Source organism: Centruroides sculpturatus, unplaced genomic scaffold (assembly GCF_000671375.1).
Source record: "Centruroides sculpturatus isolate CEXI.00-Female unplaced genomic scaffold, Cexi_2.0 scaffold860, whole genome shotgun sequence".
NCBI lineage: Eukaryota > Metazoa > Arthropoda > Arachnida > Scorpiones > Buthidae > Centruroides > Centruroides sculpturatus.
Genome location: NW_019385355.1, coordinates 67,799 through 91,430, shown reverse-complemented (window position 1 = coordinate 91,430; position 23,632 = coordinate 67,799). Strand labels below are relative to the sequence as shown.

The window sequence follows — 23,632 nt, the reverse complement described above, 5'->3', positions numbered from 1 at the left end:
TAACTTTATATCATAACTGTCATTTATATAATAAAAAAATTAATGGATACTAAACAAACATATATCATAATTTTAACTAGCTAAGCTGGGATGTTATATGTAATCATAGATGAATAGATAAAGGTTAGCTTGTGTGATTCAACTCCCCAATTTAAAAATAAATAAATAATAATATCAGAAATGTAAACAGTGAGTAAGATCAATTTTCTTATTCATTGGAATAATGGAAATTTTATTAGTAAATTATATTTTTTTTTTCCACACAAATTTGATATAAATTACTATATGAAATTATACAAATGTTATCAAGTTACTTATCTTTCCATTCATTTAATTAGAGTAAGATTCTACTTCTGTCATAAACAAAATAACAGTTCTTATATAAATATATATATAAACTACTACTCAATTTATAGAAAGTTTGCTCTAAAACTATTATTTTTACAAACATTTCCCACTTCTTCACTGTTTTTCAAGCATTTTCTTTTATTTTTTTTTAATGTTAAGATATTTAATATCTGTTTATAAGAATTTTCCAACAAAATAAAAATAATCTGTCAAAGGCTATAAACTTTCTTAACTTCTAAGAAAAATCTTTTTTATTTATTATTATTCTTATTTTTTTTTTAAGTAGAAAAATCTACTTTCAGAAAACAGGAAGATTATTTTAAAAATGCAAAATTAAGAAAAGAAAATTGCATAAAGTGTAAAGGAGAGAGAGCAAATAATGCTTTCTAAATGATTAAATCTGCATATGAGCAATATTATAAAAATTTTAATAATTTTAAGGTAAAAAAAAAAATAATAATAATATTAATACAAGTAGTTTAATAATAAAAGCATATATCATTACGGCTATTAGTGTCACTTTAGTCTATATTTGTTTCTTTTCATTAATATATATTACTTATAGACTTTTTTTTCCTCTAGAAGTGCATTAAAAATTCTATGCAAGTTCTGTAGTTATGAATCACATTATACAATCCAGTTTTTTATTGTTATTCATATTTATACATGTTCAGAAATCTATTGGTTTAGTGTCCAACTTGAGTTTAACCTATTTATCAAAGACCTAATGACACTATTTTTTTTTTACAGAAAGAACAAGTTAGAAAGATGGGTTTAAACACGCAATCAGAAAAAATGCCTTCTTTTTTTTTTGTGGAATTTTTTTTTTCCAATTCTCTCTTAACAGCTGCAAGCCATAAGCGATAAGGATGTGAAAGACATCATCCTTTAAACACGAATTTTTTTTTTTATTTACTCAGAAAATTTTTTGAAAAGATTGACATTTTGTAAAGTATATTTCACAGTCTTATATATTTTACAATTTATTCTTTCAGTAAAATTAAATTATCGATACTTAAAACAATAATTACATAAGAGGAATACACTAATGAAATTCTTGGGGAAATTAAAACGTGTAAGAGAGTTTAGAAAAACCTTCGAAATGACGTCAAGAAAATTGGAAACTCGTTAATTAAAAACTTCATTCAATTAAGTATTTTGAAGACACGATCAATTCCTAATGATATTTTCTGCTGAATCGAACCATTAACAGTTAAGGATAGACGAAACTAATTAACCTGGCAATTACTAAAACAGTAAGTAGCTCATTTCTTCCCGCTAAGAAGTAATTCTAACAACTGAAGAGAAATTTAGGGATGTAGTACTGACACTACAGGCCAAACTGCCTTCGCAGCAGTAATGCTGTCAGTGAAGGGAAATTTATGAATGACCCACTCTTAGCACGGCCATTAACAATGGTTCCATGTCAGGGGAAAAGTTCTTTTTTTTTAAAAAGTTTATCTTTAAAAAACAAATACGAAGACGGGGATGTAAGGTTATACTTTGCCACAGACAAAGTACAAAAGCCATAAAATTAACTATGTTATATATTATGGTTTTTAATGCGTTTTATTGTAAGTGAACTACAGAATTAAAATTACCAAGTGTTTAAAAGGCGAGGGACCACCTACCAATTTCAAAAATAAATTTAATTCCATGTAAAATATTTTCTTAGATGGAGAATTTATGATGTTTAGTAAAGATTCTATGTTGTGTCGATGGGAATTTTAATTAATTAAAGAAACTTTTCAGTGGCAAAATGAACTAATATTATTAATTTCATCGAAAAATTATCATAATAATTAACCAGATATACCTACGATTAATATATTTCATTTTATCTTTGTTGAAATTTCGTTTACATCGCTATTTTTAGACTGATAATGTTTTTGTTTAGATGTTATACTGAGAAAATGTCGTGTGTCAACAAGTATAAATTGCTATAATCTATTTAAAAAAATAAACAAACAAAAGAAATTTGATTTAATATTTCATACGATTAATGTCAAACAAAACACTATTACTAAAACTAAACAAAACATTGAAATAAGTAATTTTACTTCTACTGAAATTCAATTTACTTTAACAACGTACTGTTTAAAAATTTAAAGTATTAAAGAACTATTATATACTGGTATATATAGATAAAACATTTTAAATTACAGTCACAAGTAGCGCTAGTAAATGTAGGAGAGATAAAATTACAGAAAAGAATCGATTGTCAAGGTTATCGAATTATATGCAAACAAAATATACAAATTTAAAGTTAATCTTTTCAAGAGTACAAGCATAAAAATTCTCATTCAATAAATTTGCTATTCAATTCATAAAATTAACCGTAAAAACCTTTAAAAAATAATTAAAATTTTCTACAAGCCACTTAATTCCAGATTTTTATTAGAAATGAAGAATGTACACACCATTTCTTACAATAAAATAATAAATATTTTTAAGTAATAAATTTACGTTTCAAGGCCGTGACGAGTAATATATATGTGACATAACTCAAGTTTTGAATAGGATTTTTTTTATTTTCCTTCTCAAGTAGGCAATTTCACAGAATAATCTTATTCTTGGTAGGAAGATTTAAGAATGATTCAAAGCCAAACCTTAATCCCATTTCCTTACACAATATTTACCTTTTGTAGCTTGTTTGTTTCCTCTAAAAATAGAAGGATTTTGTGTTTTAAAAGCAAAAAAGAAAATAATTCCAGATAAAGATATAGGCTAATTCTATAATCTCTGACAATTGTTTAACAGATCTTCATATTCACCTGTTCTTTCATAGTGTGTGAAGGATGATAAAAATATACATTTATAAAGTTTATGTATATATAGGCTAATGCAAACCAGACTACAAAGTAATATAGGTCAAGGAACATATGTTGAACCAGGATGTAATAATTGTATTCGAGATTATTTAGCTAAACCGATATGTATTGTATGTACATCATCTATAAGCATGTAAGAGGCAGATGTGTTGAATGGTTAAACAATAAAAGAGGCAAGAAGTCAGTGAACGACGTTCGATCATTGCCACTCATCGGCTGGGTTCTTAAAGTGGTTTGGTGGCTGCGAAAGAAAACAAACTATCTCCAAGTTCAAATAAATCATCTTGAAAAATAATATTATTATCTACATAATTTACACAAATGTAATTTATGTAAATCGATATGGCCGTAGAACCACCGTGGATGGGACTTGGGTAGGGAGAGGCAAAAGTACAATACGAAATGAACCGATGGATGTCTTAACAAAGGTAAAATAATTTGTTACGTCTGTAGCCTGAAGAAAACCGAGATGTCAAGGTTGGATTGTCATTCAGGAAATGATGGCCGGTGTAGAAAGTGCTGCCATCTTGGGATTATTTTATAAATCAAACAAATCCTTTATTTGCTACGAAGTCTTATAAAATCTCGCTGATTTATAATCATAAATTAAATTTTTCAACACAGCTTTTATCTCTAAGACGGTCCCGTTATTTACGGCGGATGAAGCTGCAAAAAAGACTTCGTGACGATTTCAACACGCTCGCGGGTGGACATAAGTCATGACCTCGCCGTACACGAACTTAATTATCTGTGACTAATGCAGCCTAAATTGAAAAATTCAACCGCTAGTTATAAACACGCCAAACTTTTTAAATATCCGATACATTTTAGGGGCTCGTGAATCATTGGTTTATAAGAAAAGACACGTCTTGCCAATTATACCGACCATTTTTGGAGGGTTTTTTTAGTGTCATCGCCGTTTTGGCAGAACATCAGGATTACTTTGATTATAATACAGATATATAGAAGTATTCTTATCTAAAATTTCTGCAATCTCGCAATCGTTATTGCGAGAAGAAAATCGGTTTGCGGTTTAAGCGGGAGTAAGACTCGGATTCAAGCATGTTAATAATAGTGATAAATGTGCCGTTAAGGAGACCAAAATCGAGGAACATGAATCACTGGCAAACCAAGAGAACAAAGTGATGGAAAAAAAAAACAACTGACAGCTTTTTATATATATTCAGAGCATAAAATGCAGAAGAATCGACTTCAAAAACTACTTTTATTGTGTCAAATTTGACAAGATGAAGGGTTTCAAAAATAAAAAAAAGAGAGAGAGATAATGTAGAAGATGCATTAGTTATAATGTAGATGAATAATTTTCAGTTTTGTTCCTTTTTTTTCTTAACTCATCCGCCAACGTTATGCCACAATTACATGACAAACCATTCCTGGAAGAGAATGAATGATCAATTGCTCATTTCTGGTTAAATGAAGTTGATAATTTACATCCTCCATTATTAATTGCTCACTAGAGCATAAAATATATTTTAACATATAAGAACGACGCTAATCTTATAACAGGGACAGAAAATATTCGAAGTTTATGGATCATAAACTGCGATAAAATATAATCGTTCGTTCTACCTAAAGAAAAAAAAATTTCTAAATCATTTGACAGAAAGCTTTTTTGGCACCCAACACTAGAAATGTAAAGGGAGGAGAAAAGCTTCCTCTACAAAGAGTGCCACGGCTACTTTAGGCAAGAAAAGGTCAGTTGGAGGATGGGAACTCTCTGCTCTGAGCTACTGAAAGTAATACAACAATGATAAGGAGTGCTTAGTGTTTCCTACGATGTCTTCTTAGCTCTTAAAAGGCCTCTTATCACGTGATAAGCAATTAGTTTATCATCGTCTTGTTTAAAATCGATCGTATTATTAACGTTTTCAAACGAATTAAATTAACAGAATTTAAAACGTGTGATATTTACTAGAAAGAAAAATGATGACACGGCGAACTCAATGTAACCGTATTTACAAACAGAATGTGTCTGACTCACAACGACAGTCATTGCATTTGCTATAAATAGTAAGTGAAAGACGAGTCCGTGCTGTCTCCGGATGCAGCAAGATTGGAACAATCTAATGAAGTCACTGATGAAACAAGAAGAGTTCAAAAGCCATTCGAGTTTACCATCTTTAAACAATTTAAAACACACAAACATATTATTTAGTCTTTATTGAGAGACGTTAAGTGCGACACGAATATCAAGGGCAACCTTTCGCACCTATGAAAGTAACGTGGGCAGAATTTCAAGGTCTTTACTATTTTCAGATGTGAAAAGATTTCATCTGAATATCAATTCGACCTTTTAAAAATGCAGCAGGTGTGGTTTTCCCGGTAACAATCAAACTGTAACCATTGTTTTTCTCTCCTGTAGTAATCTATCAAAACAATTTTAAGCCAAGTAAAACATGTTGATACTTTCAAATATTTTTAAAATGGCTGTTAAAATATTAAATATTGATATAATAAAAATTCAAAACTGTAAAGAACGATCGTTATTTATATTTTTATTTCCTAGTATAAAAATATTCCTTTGCATGATGCTTTACATATGTATCCATAAATCGAGTTTGCAACATATTTTATATATGAACTCTGCTCTCCAATACTCAAAAAGGAATGTAAAGTTATATATATTTTTCTTTATTGTTGATAATACAAGTAAATATTTCTTATATTAGTTTTTTAAAAAAATTTTATCTCGTCGATTGTGAAATAATTTAATTCAAAAATATTAACAAAGTCTTTTGTTTTCTCATTCTTGTTAATACAATGATGCAAGAATGATTTTTATTTTTCTTATTTTTCTACCAGTCATAAAGCATTGGTATATTTGAGAAAAATAAATGCATTAAGTGAAATTTCTGATTAAAGATTGATTTTAGTTGCTTCTTTTTTTTTTACTTAAAACACACAAAAAAATCCATAAAAGTAATTCGATTTTTATGCGCGAATTTCATTCTTCTGAGCGAACAAAGAATTTTAAAAATTCATAAAGTCCGGACACGAAATCGGTTAATGGATTTGTTTCAAAACTATTGAATTAAAGCATGCATTTACGCTCCGAAACGTGATAAAGGTCGCCAATTATGTCAAGAAACATTCTATTAAAATTCAAACTAAACACGGAGAAGAAAACAATGACGCAATCTTATTGATTTTCCCTATATATAATGTACAGTACTGGTGTATTTATTTCTGTACAGTTCACGTTTTAAAACAGTAGAAAAATGTAAAAAAAAAAAAAACACTGCATACGCAATTGACCGTCAAACTATAATCAACACGTAAAATTTATACAAAATACATTTATTCTTTCTTACATTATGAATTTTTAACGCTAAAAGGAAAATAATATTAAGGAACTAGACAGCATTTAACAATTTCAATTACATAGATCTCAACTCATACATCCCAATATAGAATTAAGTAAAAGTTTCCTCATAATCATAGTTTTCCTTTTATTATCTATTATATATAAATGTACGGCTACGAAGAGAGGATTTATGTCCTATCTAACAGCACAAACATGTCTATTCTAAACGGTTTATATTCTTTTAATATTAGAAAGAAGTTACAAATATCGACAATAATAGAAACATGACTCAAGTTCCAAAAGTGAAGATCCTGATCCTGTTAAAGCTGTTATATTTAAAAGCAAAAGTCAAACGGAACAAGATAACGTGTGTATTTAAAAAAATAAAATAAAAGTGTTGCTAAGATATAAAAAGTAATAAAACAACAAAATTATGGTTTTACTTTTCAAAATTTCAAATCGATGTTATAAATAATCCTTTAAAAATTGAGAGAATAATGGAAGACAAAAGCCTTTCAGTTGAATACATTAACAATATTTATAAATGCAAATATAAAATTTTTTCCGAATTCTTCTTTAAATTTTAACACTAAATTCCTATCCATATGTATAATATAGTCAGCTCTAAGATATAAAATCTTTCTACCAACAAAAATATATTTGTTTAATTTCAAGCCCATTATCATATATTATACTAGTACAAACTAAATCCTGGGTCTGTATATAATTTATGAAATCCTTCGTGTGTTAAAACATTAGCAGCAACTGAATAAGAAATTAATCAGTGTCTACGTGGATATTATTCAGTAAATAAATTTCAAGATCGTTCCCCATTGTGAGCTGGCCAACCCATGACGGGTGTAGAAAAAAGGCCCCCTTAGTGCCCACAGAGCGGAAAGAGGAAAAAACGAAAACATTTCAAGATCTATCTCTTTTTTTTTTAATTACTGCTATAATAACGTTTAAAATGTGATTTTTATAAACGAATTTTATCGATTATAACATTAAGCGTCACATAGGACAATACAAAAACAAAAAAACAAAATCGAATAATAATTTAATTTGCAATTTTCTTGTGTATTGTGTAAAGTTTAATTCATGCGCTCTCTAAATCAATAAGACTTTTTCCTCAGTTTATTCTCCCTCTCCCAGTCTCTTCCAGCAGGGATCATCCATTTTTCCTCTTTATCCATCATCGCATCCTATCAATTTTATCTTTCATAACGTCTTTCGATAATTTTATTATTTTGTTTTCTATCATCCCTTTTTCTCGGAATATGGTTATTTTTGTCAAGAGAAATCCAATTCGTCGTTCGTGTGCTATGAAAACAAAGAGGAGGTGATCGTATTTTGCTGGGAATTTTACGCTTAATTTATTCAGACTGAAAAGATTACACACGGCCAGATAAAAGCCGTTTTAATTTTGATATTTTCCTTTTTTATATAACTAAATTCTCTACAGATTCGAACGAAAATCGGATTTCTAAACCAACAAAAGCTTTCCATTTATGGCTTCTCGTCCGTAGCAGTTTAGTACTCTTTACTTAAAGTACACTATACAAAATAGATAATATTATGAAATCATACAGCATGAGAGAATATATCATTTTCGATGTGTGTTCAGGAAACATTGAGGGCAACGACCTTTCAGTGGCTTCCTCATAGCAAAACCATATCTACCGACTGTGTGCTGGCCTCCAGCTTCACTGCCTGACAATTCTAGAAGTATAATTTAATAGGATACGTGCGATAAACTTTGACACACATTATAGTTTTTCTGTCCGCATGTAACATGTGGGAACAACTGACTGAAAGAGTTTCCATTTTACTAAACTTTATCAGCCACTCGACGACATTCAATCCCTCTAGATATAACATTTCTTCTTTACTGAAGTTTTAAATCAAAATTTATGTTTAGCGACTAAACCACTTGTTTGCCTTTTTTTTGTGTGTAACTACAAAACAGTTTCTTTTATTGCTAGAATACTTGGATTATACTGCAGCATGTATCTGTAAACGTTTAACCATCATTTACATCGTAAAATAACGCAACAAAATAAACTATGCAGACATCACAAGTTGGAAAACGCCAACGTTTGTAAACAGTCGAGTAGCCCCATTAGCTCAGGAGGACAGACAGATGGCGGATAGGACACCCACCGTCCCTTTCAATTTTCTAAACATAAACTTCCAACGGAAAAATACCGCCGTTAGACGTATTTAAACGGCGTAAAAATCGGGATTATTTTTTAAAAATAAGATTACAAGAACGGAAGTAACAATTTTGTACACCGGACGCAGAACAGCCGTGTCAATGACTGTATGATTACAAAAGATGACAGGACTTAATTGTCACATTGGATACGCTTTGTCTTCATACAATGCTGCATGGGCGTCCAGAGATCAACATGATTGTAACAAGACATTAGATCTGAAATGTGCCGTGATAAATGTTGACAGTAACCGGTTTGAAGATTTCAATTCGCCCAGAGATTCACTATGCTTAACGGCAGGGCACCGCAGGTTCATTAACAGACTTTTTCCTATATGTAGCTTAATGATTGATGAGACGTGCTCGGAAGTTTTAAAAATCGAGTAATTGGATCGACTATCCTATCTTTTTTCTCTACATTTTTCCCCTCCTACAACTGACGATTTCATTGACTCAATGTAATATGGATTAATTTTCATAAGAGATGTACTGTTTAACCGGCTTCATCATCCTATCCATTTACAAATTAGAGAGGATACAATTTAACAGTTCGGTTTTCAACACCGAATGCCTTTCTTTTAATAATACAGAAAAGAAAAACGGCCGTAATTACACATTAAACCGTCAGTAAGGCCATTTTATCAAACGGTATCATCTAGACAGAGAGGGTTATCAAACCAAAACATTAGTAATATGTCACATTCAGTGTCGACCGACGGTATCATGTCTGCGAAACGGAGTCAATCACGCAAGTATCATTTCGCTGCTTCCTATCTCTGTTGTGTGTGTGTGTGTCTGTGTGTCATTCCATAATCGATCGATACTCAACGTGGGTTGGACAGTTAGATTTCCAGAACACGTTCGCATAACAGGTTGGCAGGGTAACAATATCCGCCTTATTCTCTTTGTCCACGTCACTTTAAGAAAATTTTGGTTTATTGCCAGTTTCTGATATTATTTTCGCATTCACATTTACTATAACCGTTGACCCGTCTGCGAGCAAATATACTATATAAATAATCTACCAGGTAGAGAGTTTATATATACGTGTGTGTGTATATTTTCCTTTTATGTGATATGATAAAATGTAAAAATGGCAATGTAAGGCGGGGTAGGAAGTCAAAAGGGAGACGACGTTCCGGTGTACATCTGCTACGGGGAGATAGAGACGTTTTAATTGTCACCGTTCCCAACGTATTAATTACTAAAAAATCCAAGGACAGAAACAGGATATGACGTAAAATCGGGGGACAATCGAATTACGTTATATCCGTTATATTTAGCATTTGATTTTGGCGTTAAATCCAGGCGCTTTTTAACGTGTCACGGATCAATTTCTCTTTCTTTTTTTCAGAGCCGACAAAAAAAGAAAGGAGGAAAAAAAATCCTATTAATCCGAAAACACGTGAAATTATTGAATTAATTTGAAAATTATACGATAAAAGAGCGCCCCCTCCCGAGAAATTTTCCGAATTTCGTGAAAATTCGGGAAATTTCTTTTTTGCGAGCAGACGTTAGGCTTACCTTTGACTTGTCCGTCTAACAAAAGCAGAATATCTTTTTCCTTTTTCATCTTCTTCTCGAAAGCCATCCAAATCTATCAAATCCGATCGGAGTTTCTGACGATTTAAACTAACATTTCTGCACCAGTTTTTATGTCGGTCATTATCACCACTCCAGCATCTCGCCTTCTTCCTCCGTCTTTGCCAGCCGACACTGACAGTTCCGACGTTAGCCGTATCGAGGCGCCCCTATCGGTATTGTTAGCTCTCAACGCGCCTGCGCGACCCCATCTTTTTTTTTTTTTTTTAATTCTTCTTCTTCCCCGTGTTTTGCTTGTTTACCATTTACTCAATTAGGTTTTTCACTTCTTCTTTCGTCACGGTCAAGGTCGTTTAATCCTTCCCTTTTCTAATGATCTACAAAAATAATTACCATTCCCATTCACTTTTTTTTTTTTTAACCTGGCAATTAAACAGTAAAAGCCTGTTTAAGTTGGAAAAATAGATAATTATCTTCTTACTTTCTTAGGTTACACGCGCTCGATATGTCAAACCAGCCAAACTTTATTATATTCTCACTGAGAAAGATAACTACGCTATAATCAAACCTGCAGCCATAAACACGCGTTCAAGTACCTAGATATTAAAACTCTCCATATCATAACTTTTAATTTTGATTTATTGCTCGGCGTTTTATGGTTTTTTTAAATCATATTTACATATCTCATCTGTATACGAATCAAGTTTCTTTATAGTGTTTTACGGCATTAAAAAAAACCCCTTCTATAGCTTGTCAAACTAAATTACAAGCTACGTTCCTCCTAACTGTCGTGGAAGACGGGGGGAAAATTCGAATTTAAAACAATTATTTGACTGTATTTTATACACGTTAGTTTCTCGGAAGGTAGAAGGCTTTCTAAATTTGTATGTAACCTTCAAAGAGACGTTACCCATTCTATAATATTTTCATTCTTAAACTTTCGTGACTCGGTTGACTTCTGCGATATGTAATGTAGCTGTAGGAGTAATAGTGTTCGACTGAAATTTTCCTCTTTTTCTAAGGAAATTATGCTTCAAAAACACAAGTAAGTATGGTTTTCGAGAAGGAAGAAATGCAATTCTATCCAAGCATCCGTTTGTTTTACTACTTAACTTTAATTATGTTGAGTAACAGATGGACTTTTATGGTCTCAAATATTATCGCCGGGAGGGATCTTTTTTTCTTTTTTTTTTCTTAGAATTAGTCAATTATTGAGTGGCGGCATATAATTTTACATTATATACCATTCGATTAAATTAAATATGAATAAAAATTTCCATTTTTTTCCGGCATATATAGATTTTTTTTTCTATTAATATCGGAACAAGTTTGGTAGGTGCGAGACCTTGACATGAAGGATGGCAATGTGATCAAGGTTGTTTCGAGTAATTTTATATAAGAAAAAAAATATTTAACAACTCTCATTCATAAGTATACAAATCAGAAGTATTTTATTCACTAGAGAAACCATTTTTTTTAAAAATCATAACTGTGTTACGCGGATCAATAGGTTCTTTATTAAGTCATATGTATGATTTTCTTCATTTTGTTTCCAAAAAAAACAGAAATAATTTTAAAAATTCCTGTAAAACGTTACGAAATTTTTAACATTTGCTGACATCACTGTGATTCTGTATAATATTTATGTCATGAATATTAGATATCGATACATGCCGAGCTATACCATGTTCGTAATTACAGTACCTTTACAGCATGCTGAACATTAATAAATTATAGAATTTATAATTATTTTATAAGCTTTATAAACTTATCTACGTATATATAACACCTCTAATATATTCTCCAGTTATGAAGAATATAATTGACTTCTTAAAAAATGATTCATTATTCTGTCTAATGTAATAATTCCAAGAATAAAAATTAATAAATACATTTTTCTAGCAGAATTTTAATTAATAACATTTCGTATAATTTTTAAGAAAAATTAAAGATTATTTTATATTATTTATGCATTTATACGAGATCAGATAACAGGAAAGATGTATACTCGATTATATTTTTAATATGGGGTAAGTGTAAGTATTGATTGACATAAGAATGTAATTACTTAAGAAAGAAAGAAAAAAATAATAATAATAAACAGTTAGAGAAATAGACTATCGAATTACTTCATCGTCTGTAGTCTATAGAGCTTATTGATTTATATAGGAAGCTTAATGATAGCCCTTCTTACAGCTAACAAGCCTTATGAAACTTAATACAGAAAAGCATTGAAGCGTGCTATTCTTAACACGTTTACATCATATTATTTTAATGCGAATATCGACAAAAATCATGATTTTAAAAAAGTTAAGAACGTAAACATGACACATTTCGACTTTTCGTGCAGTTATTTATCTTCCTTATCCTCGAAGAATCCATTAGAAAGATTGCACTTTGATTTCGTGAAAGTGTTTAACCAGAAAAAAAAAAGATTATCTCTTTGCATTTTATAATATGATAGGTCTATATTCCAATTAGTTTCGGTTCCAAAAATTAATTTTATATTATGTTACAAAAATAACACAATCGAGCCATTAATAACTTAACTTGTCATTTTATTCTGGTTCAAAGTATGAAACGTTTTTATCTCTTCAAATATTAGATAAGGAGTAAAATTTATAACAAACTTGTATAAATTTATATATTATTTCTTTAAAGTTTACACGTTTACACTTTTATGTCAATTTGNTCGTTTGATTCGCGGCAATTCTCTTCAGCGGTAGGTGTTATATAGACCTAACAATTACTATGGTTATTGAAATATTGAATGTAAATGGGGTTTGGTTGCAAAACCTCTGCGGACGAAGTCGCGGGTAACAGCTAGTTCAGAAATAAAAATCTTAATCTTTGACTGTATCCTTTGTATCTGGCCTCTAACCTTGTCTTTTACAACTCACATTGCTCTTTTCAGGAAAAGATTGGAGACACCTGATATAATGTATATTGTATAAATTTATATATTATTTCTTTAAAGTTTACACGTTTACACTTTTATGTCAATTTGACGTCATCTCTTCGGTTTCACAATGAGCAAGTTTAAAAAATGACGTCAAATTGACGTAAAAGTACACTTTGTGTACGAAACGGACAAGTCTGATTTATTTAACGTTTAAAAAGAGAATATTTTTTTTAGTTATTTTTTTAGTCTAAATCTTTATTTAGAATGAGTTTAATATAAATCTATATTTAGAGGAAATTTAATATGTTTCTATCTGCATAAATGTATATTAATGTATTCACTCCACTTTAAGTTAATATGCAAATTAATCAGAAATGGTGTTAATGGTGTACTCTCGATATTTTCTACTTTAATTATGTTGTCGAGAATTGAATCTATATCAACGATATCAACAATCACATTTTTATTTCTAAAAATTTGAATTTTAATTCCATTTTTGGAACCAAAACCTAAAACAATTTAACTGTTTAATGATCCAGAGAGGAGATGGAAAGTTTGTTTATTTATTTATTTTACCTTATTTATCTACAATAAAACTAATTAAATAATGTTATGTACTAATAAATTTATACCCCAACTAAACAATACACTCCATAAAAATAGAAACAAAATATGACAAAAAAAAGAGGCTCTTAATGGTTCTTATCCCTATAAATTAATGTTATTTTCATTAAAAATAATATAAAATCTAAGAATTAAGACTGATTCAAAAAAGGTAAAATTGGACCCTCTTTACTCCTTTTACATTAATATAATAATTTGATATAGGACCTTAATATCATCTGGCTTTACCCCTTGCCCCTCCTGACAGCCCTTATATAAATTAATTACACAAAACTAACCATTCTAAATCACTTCAAATGTGAGGAAAAAGCTTCTAAAATAATCTCTGACTACAATATTAAAGTATAGAAGCCTATAAAGATTTTCTAAGTAGCATTAAAACCTGCAAGCCAAGCAACCTTGATTTTTTATGAGGGCTGATAAAATACTATATTACATGGTTAGAGTATAGATTGATATCTATTGAAAGAGAATATCGCTAGTTTCATAAACGATCTTTGTAACTATTGTTTCCATTACATCTATCAGACATGGTTGGGAGCCTTAATAATAACTTACAATATAATGTTACCTTATATCGAGTTAAAGAATCAAGATGTATAACATATTGACTATTAAACTAGAAGTAAAGCGTAACAAAGAGCGGAAGTGTGGGAATATTTTTTACTAAAATCCTGTACATAATGTAATTCTCGCCCTATTTTGATAGCTACGAAGCACTGGTGCGTAAAAATACGAAAAAATAACTTCCAGGATCACTTTTAAGTTGAGAAAATTCAAAATATATCGAGTTACTATAATATGTTTTTATAAATTTTATTGATTATTATCTGTATAACATTTTTATAAACAAAAACAATTCATAATCATAATATTATGAAAATAACAGACAAGAAAAATGACATAAACAAGTTACATAAGCGAGATTTGTACAGCGTGCAATGAGTGTTACTTCATACTAAAAACATGGAATTAATACAATTCGTATTAAAATTTAATGAACAAAAGGTTAATTAATCAAAAATATAAATTATTAAGCTTCATATACATAAGTTTTAATAATTAAAATCATGTTAAAATGTTAACTTGAACATTCATTGCGTGTATAAAAGGCTTATTGGGCCAACTATCAATGGATTTGAATAAAAATATAAATTATTAGAAAAGTTTTTGAGACCTTTCTGATCTATTTTGTGCAAAGTTCGAGTTTTACTTCTAAATAAACAGTTTATCACTGAGTTTTGGCTTTGGAATGGAGCCAAAAATTGTGGAAAAAATCAAGATAGAAAATCAAGACTATATATAGAATAAGTTATGAAATATTTTGATGCCAAAATTAATCTTTTGTAAGTATTTTTAAGTGCCGAAAGTCTTTAAAACTGTTAAGAAAGGACACTAAAACTTGTAACAAAATATAATAAAAGTTTAAGCAGTGAACTGTAAAGAAATGACTAGTTATAAACGAATAATGTGCCTATTATTGTAGATTTACACACATAATTAAACGAAAAACATCACTAATTACTCTTCCACGTTAATGTTTTAATATCATTAGACTTATTCAACGGAGTGTATAATTGATACCTCCAGAAGCCATAAGAAAACCTGAAGAGTTTGCTGAAATGGAAAAAAAATTTGAAGGTTAAACGACAATATGTTTGCTTAAAGCATACATAAACAGCCTATAACTAAATATAACATTCAATAACACTCATTTTTACAAATAAGTAAGAGAAAATAATAATAGAACGAGTTATTATATTTCATCAAAATTAATCTAAAGTCCTACTCGTTTGAAAGTAATTGATGGACTCTCGAATCAAAAGTAAAAATTACATTAATATGTAAATATTTCTGCAATTTAATTTTATCTAAATAAACTGCAACAATAGTAAAATTGTTTTTAATAATATAAATTAGTATTATCTTATTTGCGATTGTTTTTGTGGTCGCAATTGTCGGCGGATATTAGAGGGACAAGTACATATCCTGTGTTTGAAGTGTGATATCTCTTACAATCAGGTTTGCAGTGTCCTCAGCCGATACCATCGAGGTAGGAGAGGAGTTAAAAATAAAAAAATTAAACACGACCTAAATATGAAAACGTGTAATGACTTAGTAGAGTATCGTGGGATAAATATAAAAGCAAATCTTTACTCACAAAGCGGCACATTTAGAAATATGGCACACCTAGTCCCACAATATGCACCGAATGATTCTATTTTATAATTTTAATTCTGCAGTAATTGTATTTTTGAATTTTGGTGCTCCAAATTCTTAAACTCCCTAGACCCGTGCCTAGTGGGCCTAATGGAAAATCACCAACTGCTCGTACGCTCTCTTCTTATATAAGTTGTGGCTTATAACCGTGAGAACGCTGTCCAAGAGATCGTTCCCACAGTTTGTAAACTGTTAAGTTTGAAGGTCTACTAGTCAAATAAATGTAGCGAACAACATTGTCTAAACGAGTCGAAATTTGAACATAAAAATGGCACATTTTCGTGCCATTACAGAGAAAATGATTCTGTAATTTTAAAAATCCCATTCCAGTTTCTTAGAACTTAATCGAATCTTCAGATTTTCAACGCGCTTTAAATTATCATCATCTTTAATTGATTACGATTAAATGGTAGTTAGTTAACTCGTATTATAACTTACATAGAATTATAACATATGTAATCTCTCAAACGATCCTATGCGTCAACCGCGTTTCCTGGGATGCCCGGGAGAGAAAGGAAGTAAGAAGCAAAAATAAGTCATGACTCCGTCATCAACTTTAGATAAATATAGAACCGATTAATGAGGGACATCCTGACAGACGTTTGAACAAATTTAATGTTTTCTAGACGTTTTCTTTCGCTGTAGTTTTATAATTTTCACATAAAAATTAGCCAGAAATTTAATTTATTATTAATAAGTTTGCAATTATTACAAGTTTTGTCAGAATTACACAAAGTTTATCGCGTAATTTTTAACGAGGCGAGACGAATTTTTAATTTATCGGTTTCTGTAAAGTACTCTTTGTTCATCATCATTCTAACTTTCTAAATTAGTTTCCTCCTTCGGCATATTTTTGTAACATCTACTGAGTGACCCAAATTGTTCTGTCAGCTGGAGGAAAGAAGGCTAGGTTACTCGATTGGGGGAGAATATAGGGACAAAGTTCCTTTTCTCTTTTCATTATATCTAAGTGGGCGTTGGAAAGGAAAAAGTTAACTTTACTTTGATTGATGAAGCAAAAATTGGTAAAATTATTTAATTGCAATGTAGTTCCCCTTTGATATGGATTATCGTTCGATATCTTCAGATGATATACAGAATTTTAACTTAGAAATCATCGACGTGACTCCATTTTAAAATATTTTAAATTCCTTACAGATTGGGCAAAATGACTGCTACAAATCCAGAAAAAGATGAGTTGGATCTTGAAGCAGTTGGACGATTTCCTATGGTAAGTGCCGTCTGCTATAATGAAATACATCATTCTGTAAGTGGTAAGAAAGGCAAAAGAATGATTGACAAGTGAAAAAGTTGGTAGAACTTGTTTACGAACAATGGCTTATCTATTTTCTTTTCTAGACATCAAGGATATTTGCCATAAATGGTGTCTTCCCTACTTTAAGAGCTTGCCTGCTGAAAAGGGGATGGATCGAAAAGAAACATCGATTTCATTTCTGTACCAAAACGGAACCTTATATGTGGCCATTTAGATATGATCTTGTCAGGAAGAGTGAATCAAAAGGAATCAATAAAAATCAGAACGCCAATAAAAGTATGTCTAATGGATTTCTATATAAAATCAATGGAGTTAGCTGTTTAATAACAAAAATAAAACAAGCTTTATTCCTAAAAAATTATAAATAAACAAATAATACTTTGATCTCTGAATGGGACAGGAAGTTAGGGGGTTAACCTACAGCTCTGGGGACCACCAGATCAAATATGAGCAATAGGAAAACCCCTAAAACCCTGGGGACGACCGGATGAAGGCACAATCATCCCCATTATGGGCCTGCCAAACTCATGATGGGTATGATTAAAGAGGTCCTCTTAATGTCCACAGGGTGGAGAGTTAAATAAAAATAAAAAAAATACTGTAAAATTTATAATTTTTCCTATTATTAACATATTTGAAATTTTATTTTAATGTATAAAAGTTTTATAAAATTACATTTAAATTCTTTTAAAATTCTCAAATATTTGTAGTCTTCAAAATTATTATCAAGAGAAGAAAAAATTTACTTTTTAAATTGTTATAATTAAAGGAATTTGGAAAATTCATTCATAAAATGTTATTATTAAATTTAATACCTTACAATATGATTCAAAAATATTTTATGTTATAGATCATGCAGTTACTAGTTATATTATTAAATATGTTAGTAACATAACACCTGAATAAAAAAAATGTAAAATACAAATAACAGCTTAATTATTTGGATAATAATTTTTTTATATATTTCAGTATCATCTGAAGAATGTCCTGAAACAAAACTCCAAATAGATATTATAAAAATGGTATGTTACATAAATAATCATGTAAATTATCTTACTTTTTTTTATCATTAAATAAAATTAAATGTTGTTGTTTTAATTAATTAAAGCTGTTGACTATAACAGTTTCTTGTTTTTTATTTGGCAAACTAAATTATAACTTAACTCCTAAATTAAATAAAGCTTAGGGTTCTACTTTACTAACACAATTAGCATTTTATGTTTAGGACAGATTTAGAATAGAACAATTTTATTGTTATTGATTTACAGCCAAGCCAAAGTGTAAATTAACCTTTAAATAATTTTTTTATATATAAGTTCTTTTTAAATTTTAAGCAAAATTATATGGTATTCAATCATTTTTCTACATTCAAAAATTAAAAATGTTCTTCAGTCGTCGCACCTTTTGAAGTATTATCCTCCAACTTTCATATGGGCATCACGAAAAGACGCAATTTTATATAATTATTTGCATAAGAACCAAATAGTTAATCATTTCAGTCACAGTGGATTTACTACCAAGGTCAGTTTAAAACTGTTATCATTGATATTAATATATGCAAATTAAATCTTACAGAAAGGTATTTTTAAAATTTTAAGGCTGCTTTATCTTCAGTCATTCGTAATGTCAAGTGGACGTGTGATATGGACCCAGACAAATTCTTTCCTCGTTGTTTTTGCTTAGCAAACCAAGTCGAAAGAGATGCTTTTATTGGTGAGAATGATTTTAATTTTTAAAATTAAAGATGGACTAATGTTGATAAGATATTCTACTCTTTAATTCTGTGCATAAATATAGTCTATCCCAGTGGTTCCTAACCATTTTAAACTTAATGAAAAGTTTATTATTATATAAACTGAACCTGTCAAAGAGTCAACAAAGGAGCTCTCTCTAATACTCTTTCTATGCTAGTTTACTAAAACAAACTTATGAAATGACATTAATAACATACAAGAAAATACTTTTTAAAAGTTTTTACAAATATTAAAATTTGTCCGTTTAATTTTTTTATTCATCTTGCGGCACACTTAAAAATACTTCATGTACACTAGTATACTACAGCACTCCGTTTATGAACCACTGGTCTAAGCTACGATATAACTCACCAATTATACAATTATTAATTTCACTAATTCTATTAATTCTTGTAATTGCACTAAACTAAATATCACTTTTATTCATTTTAATTACATAAATTGTATGAATTTACTTATTCAAAATTAACTTTCTATTTACTTATAATGCCTTTTAAAAAGAAAATTTCAGACTAACTGCTTGTTTTAATGTTGTAAAATGGTTAATAAAAAAAGCTACAGTGTGGCATTCCACAACAAATGATAAAGAATGCATTATGATACCAGAAAGAGTAATAAAATTTGTATTAGTTCAATGTTTAGTTTTTCTGTCGACAAAAAATCACGACGATATCGAAGAAATGAGTGAAGTACGTTCGTATAAGAAATTACAAAAATGAAATTTTTATAATTTATTGATATGGAATAATATATTTAATTCATTTTCAGGAAATAACATGTTCTGAAACTGACTGGGATTGGTTTTTAGAATGGACATATCATTTGAAAGAGTGAAATTTTTATATTAAAAAAAATTCTCGCGAAGGGTAAATTGTGGCTAACATGCGGTCACGTGACCCGTACAACAATTTTCGGAGGGCTATATCTCGCGAAGGGTCGCGCGTAGGGGGGTGGTTCATTAGACATTTATTGTTCGTACGGGGGAGGGCTACCCGTTGGGGGGGTGGCTACCCCCTCATTCGGAGGGTAAATCTTACCCTAATGTCCTTTACAGCCCAACGAGACGAGACAAGCTTCGGGAACAGCTTAGGCGAACTAAGACCAAACGTGAGTCCACTTTCCGAGTCCACAGTGAACTGAACTTCCCGCCACAATTCAATCCTTTTATAGGATTGAAGCAGAATTGGATTCCGCCAATCANGTAAAATTTTTATATTAAAAAAAATTAATTTAGAATCTTCTGAAATATAAAGATGAAAAATAATTAATATTTCTTTAAATAGTGAAAATTACAAATTTTCTGAATGGAAAAAGTATTTACCAGAATTTCACAAAATAGCAGAAGCCATTCAGAAAGTTTGGCCACAGTGGAAAATTGACGGTTATCGTAATGTATGGATAATAAAACCAGCAGCCAAATCACAAGGACAAGGTTGAGTGAAAATTTAAATAAATGATCACCAAAAAAAAAAAATGATTTATTCTGATTTTAATTTCTGTATGCATATTTGTATAGGTATCAAAATCTCTGAAAATCTAAATGAAATTATGGGATTAGTAGGATCATACCATGATAATCATTACGTCGTGCAAAAATATATTGGCAAGTATAATTATAGCTTTAACTGTTGCTACATTTCATTTTTATGTTAATGCATACAATTTCTTTAAAATTATTCTATCCAGAGCATCCCCTTCTGATAGGAGGAGTGAAATTTGATATTCGTCAATGGTTTCTTGTGACTGATTATAATCCATTAACAATGTGGATGTACTGCGACAGTTATTTAAGATTTTGTTCCATGCCATTTACATTAGATTGTAAAGATGTGTAAGTATTTTTTTAAATAGTTTAAAACTTTTAACGATTTCATCTAGAAGTATTTTAATCCTAATAATTATAGATAATAAGACTTTGTTAAAGATATACAAGTAATCTTCTATATTTAGGGTCTTCCAAAAGAATGCTGCAATTTTAAGTTATTTTAATTATGTTAATTATTATTTGAGAATATTGTAACATACTATATGTCAAAACATTGAAAAACTGTCCAAGTTTTACATTTTCTCATTACAATTTCTCAATAAATGCACTTCAAGTCACATGGCATGTGACACAATGTTGTGTCATGTCACATCCAATCGATATTCTATTTCTTCCTACACTTGCTAAAGAATCTGTTGTCACTTTTCCCACAGCATTCACAATTCTACAGCTTCTGCATATTACTCATATTGCACAATGAGAGTAATTCTGACTTTGTAAACTGCAGAACACAGAATCCTTCTCTATTGCAGAGTCCCCATTTTCATTTACAGCACTTCCTAGAGACTGCAGATGGGAGATAAAACTTGGACAGTTACTCTATCAATTGGTTTACAGTACCTCGTATATTTCTCAAATAATAATTAACCTAATTACAGTAAATGGTAGCATTCATTTTGGAAAACTTCTTTTTCAAATAGAATTATTAAATAATACAAATTTATTTAGATCGATTCATTTGTGTAACAACTCCATTCAATGTAATTATTTGCGTTCTGTTAATCGTCTTTCTACGCTGCCCGAAGGTAATATGATGACAAATGAGGAATTCAAAAAACTTCTTGCATCTCAAGGACATCCTGATGCTTGGAATAATACTATTTATCCTGGAATGAGATCTGCAATAATTTCAATCTTGCATGGATCACAAGAACAAATGGTTGGAAGAAACGTAATATTTTCTTTCTTTAATTTGAATATCTACTTATATCATATATTCCACATATGCATTATTTATAATTTTCAGAATCGTTTTGAGCTTTACGGTGCAGATTTTATGATAGACGAACAACTTCATCCATGGTTAATTGAAATTAATGCGAGTCCTTGTCTTGCTCCTTCGACACCAGTAACTAGACTACTCTGTGCTAATGTGATTGATGACACATTAAAAAGTGAGTTAATTTAAAACCTAAAAATACTTTATGTACAAAAAATAATGCATTATATATTTTTAGTTGTCCTTGACAGACGTGTCAATAATAAATGCAGTATTGGCCATTTTGAACTGGGTTATCAAGGTGATGTTGTACCATGGACTGAATTCAGTGATAGAACATTAGTTCTAACTGGAAAGAAAATAGAAAAACCCATCAGAAACTCAACCGAACTTTCAGTATCAAGTAATCTGATGACAAATAAAAGCACTGTAAAAGAAGGAAAATCAAAATTCGAAGAAGAAGTATATTGTGCAAAATTAATACTGTGGTGTGCATCAAACCTTTATAGGAACATACAAAATTATAAATTCAAAAATTCCTATGTGGATAAAATTGTGAACGACATCAAAAACTGTGAAAAGTACAACTATTATTCAGTTTGTAATGGTTCTATACCTGCAAAAACACATTACATTGTCCCTCAACATTTTGGCAATTCAAAAAATAAAAATAAATCTTTTACAATTTTTGAGAAGGCTAATATAAGAATAGTGATGACAGAAAATGTATGAAACAGAACAATATTGACAAATTATTCAAGTCAGAAACTAATTCAAAAGAAGGAAATTTAAAGGAGATAATCAATCAACAGAAATTAAAGACTGAGGAAAGCAAAGTGCTTATGAAAAATTCAGAATGTCTGAATTTACGTCAAGCAACATCAAAGACTAAATCAACAGAGAAAGTACAGAAAATGCTTCCAAAAATTAATACATTATCACAGTTTCAAATTACAAAAAGTATACAAAGTAAAGAAATGAATATAATGAAAAGAAAGAAAACTCTTTCTAACATATTAAATGAATTTAAATATTCAAAAAGTTACAGATCTTTGATTGATGGCTGCAGAAAACCAACTCCACAAGACATAAATAAAACAACTTCTGTAGAAAGAAAACTTAGTTTATTATTAAAACGTATTAAAGAAAAAAATAAATTTCTAAACGATAATTCAGATACTAAAATTAAAGATATTGAAAGACCATTAAATCTGCAGAAATTCTCTTTAAAACAATCCAAACCAATTCCTCCAATTTCCAAAATCAATCAAAAACAGCAAACTTAGAAGATAAGCAAGAACAATTTTTTTACATCATGAAAAATTAATAATTAATAATTATCAATGAAAATATTTGTACAGATAATTAAATTAAATAAATTAAATTTTTTTAAATTTCTGATTTTTATTTATATAAATATGACTGACCTATCAAAAAATAAGTAATTTTAAAAACTGTAGATATGCAACAACTTTTAAATACATTGTCAATTGATTTCACTTACTTTCTGTCTATTAATTACAGTTAATTCTCAATATTTGAAAAGTGTATAAACATAATTCTTTTACCTTTATGTTTAGTAGAAATGGCTTTGAAAAATATTGAAATTCAATCAGTTGCAATTTTGCTCTTTGTTTGTGGTTATCATTCAGCATTCTATCACTCCAAAAAACAGTAAAAGCTAGTTATAGTATATTTTATGCACTTTTTGGTTCTGAAAAAATAGATATTTTATTTTTAATGCTTTTAGATTAATCATAAGATACAGGGTGAACAAACAACTTTACTTGTGAGGAGTAGACTAGGCTTTGTGATGCCCGACTGACTCATCAT

General features: G+C 29.8%; 2 protein-coding genes across 4 annotated transcripts in view; one reads left to right on the top strand and one right to left on the bottom strand.

The window, feature by feature from the left end:
- Positions 1–10,449, bottom strand: part of LOC111638038 (SLIT-ROBO Rho GTPase-activating protein 1-like) — a 35,176-nt gene extending 24,727 nt beyond the window's left edge. For 2 of the 3 annotated variants that reach the window (XM_023383665.1, XM_023383666.1), the window contains exon 1: positions 10,241–10,449. In XM_023383665.1, the coding sequence (XP_023239433.1) occupies positions 10,241–10,307 (67 nt within the window). In that variant the 5' untranslated portion in view covers positions 10,308–10,449. The remainder of the gene's footprint in view (positions 1–10,240) is intronic. The other variant, XM_023383670.1, reaches the window with a different exon arrangement.
- Positions 10,450–15,851: 5,402 nt separating this feature from the next.
- LOC111638037 (tubulin monoglycylase TTLL3-like) lies at positions 15,852–23,100 on the top strand. The gene is made up of 13 exons (XM_023383664.1): positions 15,852–17,235; positions 17,364–17,556; positions 18,250–18,302; positions 18,673–18,801; positions 18,879–18,993; positions 19,536–19,723; positions 19,803–19,864; positions 20,318–20,466; positions 20,551–20,637; positions 20,721–20,865; positions 21,529–21,751; positions 21,827–21,974; positions 22,038–23,100. Exons 1-13 carry the CDS (start codon positions 17,173–17,175, stop codon positions 22,529–22,531), a joined length of 2,049 nt encoding a protein of 682 aa, XP_023239432.1. The 5' UTR covers positions 15,852–17,172; the 3' UTR covers positions 22,532–23,100.
- The last annotated feature ends 532 nt before the right edge of the window (positions 23,101–23,632 follow it).